Here is a 15,176-nt window from a genome sequence, read left to right on the forward strand (position 1 = left end):
TAGCAACAGATATCCCATAATTGTCTCATTGGCTGGGTCTTCATTGTGGAATTATAGGAAATGATTGGCGTCTGAGCATCGGGGTTTATCTAGGTCAGGTGTGAGCAGCCACACTGCAAAGCCAGACTTGAGTGACTGTGTCATCACTGGTGCTGTGCTAACTAGTGTGTGTACCTAGGGTATGTGGGGGCAGATCCTGTGGTTTTTTGTGCCGTAGTAAGATGATCTGGTCTATGATTCTTTCCTGGTGAATTGAGAGAGAACTTGTCTGTCCTTCTGCACACGTGGGAGGAATTGTGGGAAGGCACTGAAGGACTATCAGCACTAGAGTGGTTTAGCCTATGTACTCACTGCAAAGTGGGCACTTACCAGCTCAGGGGTTAGCCTACAACCCCAAACAAGCCAGCAGATGTGAACAGTAAGCACCACCAGACTCAGCTGAGATGATTTTGTGTGCGGTCAGGAGCTGGGTTAGAAGCAACACCTGAGTAAGAGTCACTTCCTACACATTTGGTTAAGGCTACAAACATTAGTTCTTTACCCTAGGGATTGTTAAACCCATGTAACCAGTATTAAACTGGCATAAAAGAGTCCACACACAAAAACTGTACAAATTTAACTTTTTATTTTAACATTTAAATTAAATTGGTGCAATTTCTGTGTGAAGACAAGTTCTAAGGAATGTAGTGTGTACAGGGTTACACAAAGTATATTCCTGATTTTACACTGGAGGGGTATAAATGAGGCAAGCAAGAAGATTCTGTTAATACTCTGAGACTCGAGTTTCAGATACAGGCATACCAGTCCCAGCAGGAGCACCGCACATTCATCTAGTCAAAGCATATGATCCTATGCAAATTGCTTATTCTGAACCAAATAACTTTGGTTTAGTGTGCGCAGCTTCAGTGACTTCAGTGCTTATTATACTGTCTGTAAGGTAAGAAACAACACGACACACAGAATGCCAATCACTATTGTTTCTATACTTGTTCACAATTGCAATCACAAACTGTGAATTTACATTCAGTAAACCAGACTGTTAACCGTTGTTTTCTTAACTAAATTTATTTTTGTATTAAAATATTTGCTAAATTCTCTAGCCCTTTTGTCTCTTTCATAAAAAAATAAGTGCTTTTAGTGGGGAGAGAGAAAGGGGAAAATACTGAAGTATTTGCTAGCAGAGTTCAAGACAATATTTCCTAAACACAGATGTAATTAAACTTGGATATTGCATTAAAATATGGCTACCATTTTTAAAAAAATTGTTGTGCAGCATAATTTCCCTTTTAATTGTGGACTTTCAGTGCTATATTTATTTTCCCAATAGAGGAAATAGTAACTTCCATTATTATTATTCTGTTACTTTTTGCAGACACTTGTGAGCACCATTTCTGTTTGGCATTTCCCATTGTGTGCTGATCCTGGAACCATGAAAATGTATTTCCTGAAACAGTCTGAGCAACGATGGAAAATGTTAGCTTAGTATTAGAGCTTCTAAGAGGAAAACACCTATTTAAAATTTATGTATATAATTTTCCCAGGGAATACTGAGGATTTTTCTTTCCACCTTTGAATCATTAAAGGGAGCATGGGTGCTAATCTGGTATTGCAGTTACCATGTTATGGTAACCGCAAACTTTTTGGAAATCAAAACAGTTAAAAAATCATAGTGCAAGTTTTATTTATTACATTCCAATAAAAGTTAAAATGAAGGACTGAATGGTTCAGGGAAACGGTATTGGAATATGGAGGGTGAGAGAGAGACGGTCAGGGAAAGGGGCCCTAAAAGCCCCATGTCTGGTTGGCAGAGGATTTCTCTTCTGAGAGCACTGCAGAAGACAAATATAAGGCTGCCTCCTGAAGACCCCACAAAAGCCCTGGCACAGTGCATATGGAGGAGGGTGGGCCTGAGAGAAAGAAGGGCATGTCAGGGACAGGGCCATACCACACTGCACTGCAGAGGTTCCCGACAGTGCTGTGGCCCATGCGGCAAACTGAGGAGGCTGCTGTAACTTAGACAAGTCCTCAGGGCCTGTCAGGGGCTCCTCAGCCTTTGGAGGAGCGGAGGATCAGTAGGACGCAAAGGTGATGTACAGCCACCTTTGCCCTCTCCCCATCGCGTTCTGTGCTGTGCCTCTGAGATGTATCTCACGAAAGCCTTTAGTCTCTTGGAACCTAGTCCTGTGCCTATTTAAGTCAATGGAAAAACTCCCTCAGACTTCAATGGTGTAAGAGCTGGTCTTTGGTCAGTGGGTTGAATGCAACCCAGTCATTACCATCTGTTGTATGGTATCTGTGAAATACAAGAGTGATTTCATTCTAGGTGCCAGAGGACAAGTCTCCATTTCCAAAATCCACAAAGCCCCTCGTAAATGGTGCTGATTAATGCCCTTTTTGGCAATATAAGCAAAGGGGTCCCGGACTGAACTGGAAGAGGGAGTAATCCCACGAGGTTCCATTTGCAACACAGCATGAGAAGCTTGCACTACTGCTGCATGTGTTTTTTCTATTCTTTAAACATCTCGAGTCTCCAATGCTTTTAATCCAGCACTAAATTCACGTAAGCTACTTTATAGAAAAATAAACTTGGGATAAAGAAAACAAAAACCTTGCAAGATGTAGCTTTATGGCAAGCACATTAACTTGGTTCCTAAAACACCAAAGGTAAAATAAGTACAACTGGGTGCCTTCAAATAAACATGGACCAAAATTATATAAACAGGAGCTAGAAACACCCCCGCTAGTGAATAATCTGTTCAGATCAGCAGGAGAGCAGTAAAAAGAAACTAAACTAGATAAGTGGGAATGTTTTCCACATGGCAGATCAGCTGGTGACTCTAACTTTCCTTTGTGATCCTGTGGGGAACTTGGAGCAAGAGCTTTCCCTGGTTCTACTATTCCGGTGATGTATGCTAGCATTTTATTAAGACTCTGGACACAAGTTATAGCGGTTCTCTACTCAGTGTGCTTCTCACAAAGTGTGTTCTCTCTTAGCAAAAAATAAATAAATTATCCTGAATATCAGCAAGGCTTACAGTAAAGTGAACACTTTAAAGTGAAGTTGTCAGAAAAGGGACACTAAAAGTGGCATTTACTTACCCAACAGATCTTCTTTTGTGGGTATTCCAAATCATGATAGCTGCTCCATTTGTTTTTTTTGTTATATTCACATAATGTGTTTGGCACAGCGCAAGATACAAATATAAATCCTGATCCTGCAAGACACGCTTACATCTGCACAGAGCTCTGTTGAATTCAGTGCAGTTCTGCACAGGCACAAAGATGCACTCTCACAGGTCCAAGTTTATGATCTGGGCCCAAATCTACAAAGGGACTTAGGTATTGCAATGCTCAGCATTGTAATCTCTGACTTTTAGGACTGTTGCCAGCTGAGTGGAGCGGCTGCCTGTCCTGGTGCAGCCGTGCCACCAGCCACCGGCACTCCAGGAAGCCAGGGGGGAGGCGATTGGATAGAGGGCAGGGCTGTGTGGATAGGGGTAGGGGCAGTCAGAGTGTGAGGAATGGGGGGGTTGATGGTTGAATGGGGGCAGGGGTCCTTGGGGGGCAGTCAGGAAGGAAAAGAGGGGTTGGATGGGGCGGCAGGGGGCAGTCGGGTGGGTGTTCCAGGGGCGGTCAGGGGACAGGGAGCGGGGTGGGGGGGTTGATTGGGGCAGGAGTCCGGGGGGGGGCATCAGGGGCGAGAAGTTGGGGGCATCAGGTAGGCAGCAAGGGTCAGGCCATGCCTGGCTGTTTGGGGAGGCACAGCCTCCCCTAACCAGCCCTCCATACAATTTCCGAAACCTGATGCAGCCCTCAGGCCAAAAAGTTTGCCCACCCCTGGGTTAGAGAGATGCCTAAAAATGGGGTCCACAAAAGGCAGCACACTATGTGAGGAGCCACCTAAACTAGCTGATAGCAGATAACAAGGAGAGGGATGTATCCTAAACCCCACTGATTTTTAGGGAGTTAGGCACCTAAGTCCTGACTGGGGGGAGCTGCCTATCTCTGCTTGGGATCCACAGCTGGGAACCCTGTCCTGGAAGGGAAGTGCCTAAGCTGTTTCTTGCAAGAATGGTGATGGCACACACCTGTCTCCACACACAATGGCCTTAGGATGGGGCAAGAAAGAAATTTCCCTTGTGGCCAATGACTGGAGCACTCACCTGAGATGCGGGAGACCCTCTTTCTTGATGAGGAGAAGGGGTTTGAGCATAGGTTTCTCTCCTCTCAGGTGAGTGCCTGAACCACTTGGGTATGGAGTTACTCTCTCTGGCCCAATGCATATTTAATGATTAAATTATTTATATATGTGGAGTAGTTTCCACAAGAGAGGATGAGGCAGACCCACATCAGAACATCCCAATATGTTTAATGATCACGTATGTAATTCACGTATGTCACTGATTTGTGTATTTTTGTCTGCATGCCCAAATTTGGGACCGAGGAGATAAACATGAAACTCCCAGATGCTGTTACTTAAGACATTTATTTTTCAGTGCACGACAGTGCTTTCAACTCACAAAATTTCCACTTTAGCAGCCTCACAAAATCTGCTTCAATTATAAAATAAACACCAAATAGGTTTTGATGAAGTACAGTAACTGGAGGTCATATAGTACAAGAGTTTATCACTGAGGACACAGCTGTGGCCTCTTATAGTCTTTGCACATGAGCTAAGTTGTCAGGGTACTGTAAATAGCTGTGCCAGAGAGAGGAGATGAAGAAGCAGTGTGAAGAAAAACAAATGGGTTCATTTTATTTTTTTATTCTAGCTCATCTTCACACACACACAAAAACCCAGTGTGTGGGCTGCGACTGGAACAGATTTTTCTTAAATACGTGTTGGAAACAGAATATGAGTTTAGCAACAGCCAAGAGGCCTCCTTCAGAAATGAATGGTCAATAAAGGAAGTGGTTGCTTCTTTTCATGTTGTTTGTACTGTAGCTCTGCTTTAGTGAATAATCTCTAACATTTTTTTACTTGCAGAAATTTTCTCTCTCTGATTCAGACTAGGCTCCAGTAGCATGAAAGTATTTTCTTGTCTTATGTGGACTCAGCTGGGCCAGTTTAATGTTACGTGAAATAATATCATTTCCCTGACTGTCTACCCTTTTCTTTTTCATTTATGTGTTGATCATGATCTAGAGCTTACAAGATCCTGTAAATAAATTAACTGAGAGAGCTGAAAAGGAGGAGGATTTGCAGACTGCAAGCACCAAATCAGTGGAGGATCAGGAGAGTCAGTAAGTCACATCTCAGAACAATGTAGTTTTTTCATCCATGCTGTGCTTTCCAATTTATCTTTGGGTTTGTCTGTTTTTTTAAAGGTTATTGTGCGGAGCCTGTCACGCTTATAAGTGTAAATACAGGCTCACTTTATTTGAACACTAGAGATTTGGACAAATAGAGATGAAAGTGGAGGAATTAATGTAATACTTTAGTGTATATTGGAGAACTCCAGCCAAGCACAAAAGTTTTGTCGTAAACTAAAAGTGAGCAATGTAAAACAAGTACAATTATGCCGTTGAATTAACTGCTTTTTGGTTTACTCTTTCTATTTAATAAAGGGGGGAAATGCAGAAAACTGAAAAATAAAGAGAAACAGTGAACAACTTAATTCAAGAGAAATGATAATATTGCACTCCATCCTTTGTCCCTTTCATACCCTCTTCCTTGCACCTGGGAACAGGAGCTGAATTCTTGCTTGCTTTAAGCACTGATTAGTTTTTATGATGTATACAGCATTGCCTACTAATCCAGTACAGCAGCAGGTACTTTGTAAAGAGAACATCTAAGTGAGCTGATTCTGTTGTTACTTGAGTTACCTGTGGCTCTGAGGTGAGAGGGATATATGAATTGGATGTATGTTAATCTTCGGAGCGGCTGATCAAAGAATGGGAGAACCGGAGGATGAGATGTGATCCCTCTCCTATGGACACATCAGGATTCAGTTGTGAGGGCATATAGTGATGTAATCCTGGTGCCACCTGTTGTTTTGACCATCCAAATAAAGTACCTACGTAAGGATCGGATGTCAAAAAATTAAGAACGATTTGATTGCTAGTTACTGGATTTTGTTTGGCTGGTTTTTAGAAATCTTTTGGAAAGACTGTTGCATTTGTAAACAAATAAAAGAATCTGAAGACATTACCCACTAGCTAACAGGTTTTAAGTGAGTCCTATTTGGGTGTTAAACAGGTTAGAAAGGACACAGCCAAGTGACCTTGTGCAGATGTCTTTTTTCACAGCACTATTGTGAATCCATTGCTTGTAATGAGACACTAGTAAAGAATCACGGAAAAAAAATTCTCCTTAAACTGAAGAAGGAACTTCTAGAATAAGGAAAAGAGTATTAGGAATGAGCTAGTTAGTACGTAGTCCTATCTTGAGTGCAGGGGACTGGACTAGATGACCTCTCGAGGTCCCTTCCAGTCATACTTCTATGATTATTCTCTGAAGCTTCCCCAGTCCCCCTATTGCCTGAATTCCTGCTACAGTTTAAAAACAAAAGCAAAACAGTACACCTATCCTGAGTGCTTGAATCGTGGTTCATGCAAGAGGTCTGCTTTGATACTAGACATAGTATTGTAGATCTTGCCAGAAAATACATTAGCTGTCATGTAATAGGCACACTTGCTTGTGTCATGGCTTTTTTCAACCCTCTGTAACAGAGAAGAAAGAACAGTTTCCCTCTGTCATTTTCTTCCTTAAAACAAAAATATTAATAACTATTTCTAAGGCTTTAGAAAAAATAAGTATAAATCCCCATCAAATCACTAAAGCCTTTTAAAATATATTTTAAATATCTGACTTTGCAGGGTTGGAATTGAACTCACTAGCTTGCTTAATGAACTTACATTACTCTCATCAGGTCATTTATTCTTCTGGTATTCAACTATGAGATCATTGGTTTAAGTCAATAAGACAACCCCTTGGCCTTTCTGCATTTGACAGCTGTTGAATTTTACTTATGTTGTGAACACAAGTTAAATTAGCACGGCTGGGGTTTTTTGTTTTGTTTTTAAATAATCTTAGGGCTCGTCTACACACACAAATTGTACTGCTTTTACTATACCGGTATAGTTAAAGCAATGCAACCCCCACTACTGTGGATGCAGTTATATTAGGCATATATAGATAGCTATATAGATAACTGCATCCATTTGTTAAAATATACCACTAATCAAAATGGTTATAATAAAAATTGTGTGTAGACCAGACCTTATGTTGTCTGTTCAGACCATCAGCACTGTTGATTCATTCTTTCCAAATCTATGCTAACACTGACATGGATGTAACTTGACGAGTCAGTGGACTTGCACTAGGAGTGAATCTGGCCCATACTATTTAATTGCTGCCATAGACCCAAAGGGCAGAATGCAAAATGTTTTCGTGGGGGATGGTTATAGCTCCTTAGTGTTAAGTGGGCAAAACTAATCTGGATGCACAGAATCCGGTTGTATATTGTCCATAACAGATTTTTAGGTAGATAAAAATGGGACTTAAGCCACTTGACAGTTTCTCTTCAACCCACTTTAATCTTTAATAAATTTTGCAGACAAAATATTAGAAGGCAACAACTTTACTTGGGAAGTAAAGGGATTAATGTAAATTACTGTTTTATTGCTATTGATGTAATGTTATTGTGGTACAACTGAAAAAGGAAAGGTATCCAAAGTTCTACCTTTTACAAGATATGACACTAAAACATAGAAGTGTGCTCTTAATTTTTTTCACTCTCCAATTTAAGGTTGATTTCATTAGATGAGGAAAACCACAGCAAGGAACCAACCTATTCAGGTATTATTTTATATCTTAATCTTTCTCAGTTGTGTTGATCTATGTAATGTATGTATTACTTTCCTCAAGCTATTTCATAGAGATTCATAGAATTAAGCCCAGAAGGGACCATTACATCATCTAGTCTGAACTCCTGCGTGTCACAGGTTATTAAATTTCATCCAGTTGCTCCTGTTGTGAGACCAATAACTTGTGTCTGCCTTTCTGGAAGACGTGTTTTAGACATCCAGTCTTGATCTGAAGAGATGGAGAATCCATTACTTTCCTTGCTATTTGGCTGCAGTGGTTTATCACCCTCACTGTTAAAATTTTGTGCCTTATCTCTAATTTGAATTTCTCTGGATTCAGCTTCCAGACATAGGTTCTTGTTATATAGTTTTCCACTAAACTAAAGAGCCCTTTTAATATCCAGCATTTTTTCCTTTTGGGGGTACTGATTCACTTTCCTGGTACACTGAAAAGTGACTTGATTTCAATCTTCTGTTTGACAAACTAAACAGACTGAAGTCTAAGTCTCTCAATATAAGATATTTTCTTCACCCCTTGAATTTGCTGGCTCTTTTCTGCACTCTCTCCAATTTTTCAACATCCTTTTAAAAATGTGGAAACCAGAACTATGCACAGTATTCCAGTATTAGTCTTACCAATGCCAAGGATTACGTTAGTCCTTTTTGCCTCAGCCTGGCACTTGCAGCTCATGTTGAGTTGCTTGTCCGTTATGACCGTAAATCCTTTTCCGAGTCACTACTTTCCCAGGATACAGTCCCCATTCTATAGGTATGGCCTGCATTCCTTGTTCCTACCTGTATAATCTTCCATTTGGCTGTATTAAAATGCATTTTGTTTCAATAGGCCCAAGTAAAAGGTGATCCAGGTAACTCAACATCACTGCTCTGTCCTCATACCTTTCTGCATATTTTTGTCATTTACAGATTTTATCAACAGTTATATTATAGTTACTTCCAAATCATTGATGAAAATGTTGAATAGGTTCTAGTATAGTATTGATCCTGTGGAGTCCCAATAGAAACGCCTCCCATTCAGTGATGATTCCCCGTTGGCAACTGCTTTTTTGAGATCTGTCAGTTAGCCATTTTTTAATCCATTTAACCTGAGCTTTATTGGTATTGTGTGGTGCTCATTTAATCAGAATGTTGTGCGGTACTAAATCTAAACACCTTAGAAAAGTCAAAGTATATTACCGCCATGCAGTTCCCTTTATCAATCAAACTTGTAATCTCATCAAAGAATTAAATCAGCTTTGTTCAAGAAGAACTATTTGCCATAAAACCGTGTTGACTGACAATGTAATTATATTTCTCAAAAACAACAAGGAGTCTGGGTTTTTTACCCACGAAAGCTTATGCCCAAATAAATCTGCTAGTCTTTAAGGTGTCACCGGACTCCTTGTTGTTTTTGTGGATACAGACTAACACGGCTACCCCCTGATAATTATATTTCTGTCCTTTTAATTCTTTATCAATTAAATTCCATATGAGCTTTTCCATTATTTTGTCTGGATTTGACGACCAGCTAACCAGAAACCAGCCCATGCGATCCTTCTTCCTTTTTTTTAATATTGGCACATTAGCAAACTTCCATTCCTTTGGAATTTCCCTGGTATTACAAGATGTATTAAAATTTAATATCCGTGGGCCAGAGATCTTCTCATCCAACTCTTTTGGGTGCAAGTGACCTGGGCCTGTTGATTTTAAAATGTTTATCCCTGGTTGATGTAGTTTACTCAGGCCCAGATCTTCAGAGGTATTCAGGCACCTAACTCCTATTGAAATCAAGTCACCATTGGTGTCAGTGGGAGTTAGGCACCTGAATATCTTTGAGGATCTGGGCCTAAGTTTCTGATGGACCAGAAAGTACATCATCTTCATATGACACAAGTACGCAATCCTGCTTCTTTCCAAATACCAAACAGAAATATTTATTGAACACTTTTGCCTTTTCTCTTCATTATTACCAGTTTTACCATCCTCGTCTGGCTATTCCCATTGCTAGGATTTTTATTCCTGATCTACTTAGCCTCCTTTTTATTGTCCTTAGCCCTGCAGGCATGGATTTTTTCTGTGATGTCTCTAGCTTCTGCTATCAATTTTCATAAGTTCTCATTTATAATGAGTGCTATCTAAGTCCCTTTATTCCATTTGTCATATTGCTTTTTAAAATCTCTAATTGCTGCTTTCACTTTGCCACTGGTCCCAGATGGGCTTTTAGCCAAAGTTGACATTGTTTAATTGTGGCTTTTTGGCCATCTATTAGCTCTTCCTTAAGCACTCCCATTTTCATTCAGATTTTTTCTGTTTAAATTTTTCCTCCAATAAATTTTCTTAGGCAATCACCAACTTCCAGTACAGTTACTGATTAATCTTTATCCTTCATTATGAGATCCAAAAGAACGTTACCTCATGTTGGGTGCAATACCTTTTGTGTTACAATAATTATACAAATTTTCTAAACTGTTTTACATGCTGGAGGTCCCATGCAGCCAGCAGTATCTCCACATTGAAGTCCCCCATAATATTTTTTCTTTTTCACACCTTACGGACAGGTGTTTAAGGAGTAACTGCTCCTCCTCTTTCCCTCAAGGCCACACCCCCTTGCCAGGCCAGAAGCTGGAGTTGGGCCACCCAGGGAGCCTGAGCTGCTTTGGAGAGCCCCAGACCCTACACCTGCCCTGGGCAGAGGGCCGGCGGGCCTGGGAGCAGCCCCTGGCCCATGTTCATACCCTCCTGGTGACTTTTTACTGTTTATTTTATCAATTTGTTCCAAAACCTCCTCTATTGACACCTCAATCTGGGATAGTTCCTCAGATTTTTCAGGTAAAAAGAATGTGTGGGAATCTCCCTCACATCCTCTTCAGTGAAGATCAATGCCAAGAATTCATTTAGCTTCTCCCCAAGAACCTTGTCTTCCCTGAGTGCTTCCTTAGCACCTTGATCATCCAGTGGCCCCACCGATTGTTTGGAAGGCTTCCTGCTTCTGATGTACTTCAAAAATTTTTTTGCTTTTAGTTTTTGTGTCTTTTGATAGTTGCTCTTTAAATTCGTTTTTGGCCTTCCTAATTATACTTTTACACTTGACTTGCTAGAGTTTATGCTCTTTTCTATTTTCCTCAGTAGGATTTGACTTGCAATTTTTAAAGGATGTCTTTTTGCTTCTAACAGCCTCTTTTAGTCTGCTATTTAGCCATGGTGGCATTTTTTTGGTCCTCTGACTGTTTTTTCTTGGGGGCGGGGAGGGGGTATATACAGTATTTAGTTTGAACCTCTATTGTGGTGTTTTTACATAGCTTTCATGCAGCTTGCAGGCATTTCACTCTTCTGACTGTTCCTTTTAATTTCCGTTTGTTGCTTCCTCATTTTTGTGAAATTCCCCTTTTTGAAGTTAAATGCTAGTTCTTCTTTAGTATTTCCCCCTCTCTTAGGGTGTTAAATTTAATTACATTATGGTCACTATTACCAAGTGGTTCAGCTACATTAATCTCTTGGATCAGATCCTGTGCTCCACTTAGGGTAAAATCAAGAATTGTTTCTCCCCTCTTGGGTTCTAGAACTAGCTGTTCCGAGGATCAGTCATTAATGGTGTCTAGAAATTTTATCTCTGCATCTCATCTTGAGGTTACATGTACCCAGTTAATGTGGGGATAGTTGAAATCCCCCATTATTATTGTCATTTCTATTTTTGTAGCCTCTCTGTATCTCTCTGGGCATTCAAAATCATCACCACCATACTGGTCAGGTGATGGATAGTATATACCTACCGCTGAACTTGGTTTGACTTGCTTCATTTGTTTGGTTACAGCTGAAGATAGGAAGGACATTCTTTCTACCTTAGGAGAAAGCTTTGACCATAAAGATAATTCAGGTAACCTAGACTGAAACTGCTTTACTTTACAATTTATAACTATTGATTACATAAGGAGTCAATGAATGACTAATAATTTTTTATGCTTTGCTTTTTAACTACTAGGTGCCATAGATGATTTATTAGACCTGAAACCTGAAGAAAGTGGTATGTGAAATTCATGCATATCTATTTTATCAGTTTTCCAAAAGCAAAACACCAAAAGTATTTTTAATCTTATCTTTTTCTAAATGAGATCATCCACCTACAGTACTTAATAGTGTTAAAGAACTTCAACTCTGCATACATAATTTGTGGGCACTAAATCTGATATTGAAATAAAAAGTAAACCCTATTGAATACAATAGGATTTACAGTACTTCAATTTATTTGCCAAAAAATATAATTGTCTTTCTGGCAAAGGACGTAATTCATATTTATTTCAGTGGGGCTAATGTTATGCACGTTACAGTGTCATTCTCGTCCTTCCCATAATGTTTAATAGCCCTGTCTTTTATTCTTCTTTGCTTTTTATGCCCACCTGGTCATTATAGTTGGTACTGACTCTACAGCTGCTATAATTTGTTTTGGAAATATGGCAGATATCAGTACCAGAAACAACTGATTTGAGCACCTTTAAAAACTGAAAAGAACTCTTGAGTTCTCTGACCCTCCTTGTTGATTAAAACAGATATGCTGTTCTCATTCATACACGGGAGAACAATCTATAATATATACCCTCTACTTGTATCCTCTGCTGCTTAGACTAGTGTCAGCACTAAGGAATGAGCAGTGTTCACTGTTCTTTCCCAACTGTGCTGTTTTAGCCTTTTTCTCCTACCCCCGCTTCTGTTTAAGAAGGTCCCAACTAATCACAATGACACCCTTTATGTACCGTACTATCTTATGAAAATGCAATAACACTTGGTGCAATGGTTTCATTTGCTCCTAATTTACTTATCTCAGAAGACCACACAGACTTTTGTGACTCAAAAACACTATGTAGCTGAGTCAGATAGATTGGTGAATATATTTTAGGCTATCTGAGGAAGAGCCTATGAAGTATAGAATTCCAAATGGGAAGGAGTGGATACAGATAGCTTCACTTTAGTTAAGACAATGGAACTGTCTGGGGGAAAAAAAGTTTTTCAACCAAACCTTAGTTTTTGCCAAAAAATGTTAACAAAATATGTTGCAAATTTGTTTTGAATTTGCTGAATTGTTTTTGTAAAAAAAAAAAAATTGACATTTTTGAAATGAAGATTTTTTTGATTCAAAATGAAAAGTCATTTTGAAAGTTCTGTTTTATGCTTCAAAAATTTTAAGAAGCTCAAAATCAAAACAAAGCCATTCATTTCAAGTTGAACAAAATGTTGCATTTTGGGTCTAAATGAATTTTATTATTTTTGGGGTTTGTGGAAAAATTCAAAAAAATTCATTTTCAGGTCAATCCAAAAGTAATTTTTGGAATTGTCAGAAAACTGAAAAAAATAGTTATTTGCACAACTCTGTTTCTAAAGTGCTGATGGAAATATTATCCAGGGCCATGGAGATGCAGACATAGTGATGATTCCTCAGTCACATGTGTACTAGAGAGCCCCAGAATCTCCATGTATAAACGCTTAAACGTGATGAGTTTTTGTTTTGAGGCTTAATATTGTGTCCCTCTTGTGCCTGGTAGTGGCCTTTTTCTCTCTTTCCTTTTTCCATCACTTCCACCATCTTCTATGTCGAACATTCCTACTGGAGTCACAGGTAAGGCCTGGTCTATGTACAGGTTTTGAACCAATGTAACAATTTCTGAAAGAGTTAGATCTGTACAGTCCTTAGCATGGTGGCGGTTATGCTGGTATAAAGGTGCTTATGGTGGTATACCTTATTCCTCTAATTTTATGAAAATAATATCTACTGGTATAAACACCTTGATACCTGTACAACTGCATCCATGTGAGGGGGGATTTTACCACTTTAACTCTACCGGTATAGTTAAAGTGGCACAATTTTTGTGTGTACACACAAGTCCTAATTCGCCTTCTGTGTTGTTGAGCCCTCATGTTGCACATTATTCTTCTCTCTCCTTTTTTTTTTTTTAAATACCCTACAGAATGAAGCATGGTTCCAAAGGACACATACATGTTACGTGTATTCAAACAGACAAAAATGGAATGTGATCACAAGATTTTTTTTAATGTGGTGGTTAAACATTTTCAGGGCTAAGAGCTGTGTGTGCAGGCAAGGAAAGGATATGGTGGGAAAATGCGCAGCGGAGAGGAAATGGTGGGTAGAAAGCAAAGGAGGAAAACAAAAAGTAAAACAAATACGGAAGTGTCGGAGGGGGGTATGAAGTAAGAAAATCCATAACTTGTGACCTAGTACAGCTACCACACTAGCATAGTCAGAAGAAATTGAGTTTTCAGATTTAAATCTTCATGTATAATTTCTTCACTAACTAGGTGTGAAACACATGAAAACTGCAAACTTAGCATGGTTTTGATCTGAGCTGTATCACTTGAAACCTTCTTCCTGTTGTGGTCAATTTAATCTGTGGTGAGGTGCAGTAATGGTATCACATTATCACTAGTAACAAACATTCTTAATACACGTTATCTTCTCCTGCTAGTCTTGAAACTTCATGAAAGTAAAACATTTCCTGCTGAAACACTAGAAGAATATGAGTGCTTAGATATCAGAGTGATAAATGCCTGAGAAATACTAGAGAGAGCACTGTTGTTACCATAGTCCTGAGTGCACTGTAAATATATGGTCCTGGTAGATGAACTTTGAAAAGTTTTGAAGGTATTAATGTTCTTAGCCACTCCTCTGAGATGAGGGAGGTGGGGTGAAAATCTCATGAGAATAGGTTTTCTTGTGATACTTCTGGTAATTTCTAATAGGAATCCCAGGAGAATAGGCTTTTTTGTGCTCTTTCCATTTTTGATCCTACCTAGGAAATGCAGAGCCATATAAAAATGTAAATTAAAAAGATGTTAAAATGTTTGGATTTTACCTTAATATGGGCTAAAAATTCAGGCTGGTTCTTATTTTAGAGGAGCTGGTTTCCTCGTTCCTCATATATAGGTGTTTATATTCTCCTATGTGATATTAACTCATGTCCCTTTAAAACTCAAGTTCTCCACTGTGGTCACTTCATTGTAAATCATTATGGTCATTAAAAAAAGAACATATTGAAGTAGGGAGTTACATTGCAATAAAATGTAGTGGCCATTTTCCCTCAAGAGATCCTGTTGTCCATTCTTATGATCTCTTATGCCAAAAACATTAAAAGCATCTGTAATCTCTACAGTTGTATGTAAGCAGAAGTGGAGGACAAAGAAAGATAACTAGTCATCTGAAGCTTTGCAAAATGAAGCTGCCTCTTGTGCTTTCACATGCCAGAGGTATACATAATGGAGGTAAAGTGTTCAGTTTCAGTACTGTGGTAGCATCAGACTTATAACCAACGCTAGGTAGAAGATGGAAACCACTGTTTTCATTATCAGAATACTCCCTCAATGTA

At 39.3% G+C, this 15,176-nt stretch overlaps 1 protein-coding gene across 2 annotated transcripts in view; it reads left to right on the top strand.

Moving 5' to 3' along the window:
- Positions 1-15,176, top strand: part of ICA1 (islet cell autoantigen 1) — an 89,346-nt gene that overhangs the window by 63,825 nt on the left and 10,345 nt on the right. For both annotated transcript variants that reach the window (XM_084620960.1, XM_084620961.1), the window contains exons 9-12: positions 5,147-5,244; positions 7,752-7,801; positions 11,618-11,680; positions 11,786-11,827. In XM_084620960.1, coding sequence (XP_084477086.1) covers positions 5,147-5,244; positions 7,752-7,801; positions 11,618-11,680; positions 11,786-11,827 — 253 coding nt within the window. The remainder of the gene's footprint in view (positions 1-5,146; positions 5,245-7,751; positions 7,802-11,617; positions 11,681-11,785; positions 11,828-15,176) is intronic.

This window comes from Lepidochelys olivacea (genome assembly GCF_965140295.1).
Source record: "Lepidochelys olivacea isolate rLepOli2 genome assembly, chromosome: 2".
Taxonomy (NCBI): Eukaryota; Metazoa; Chordata; order Testudines; family Cheloniidae; genus Lepidochelys; species Lepidochelys olivacea.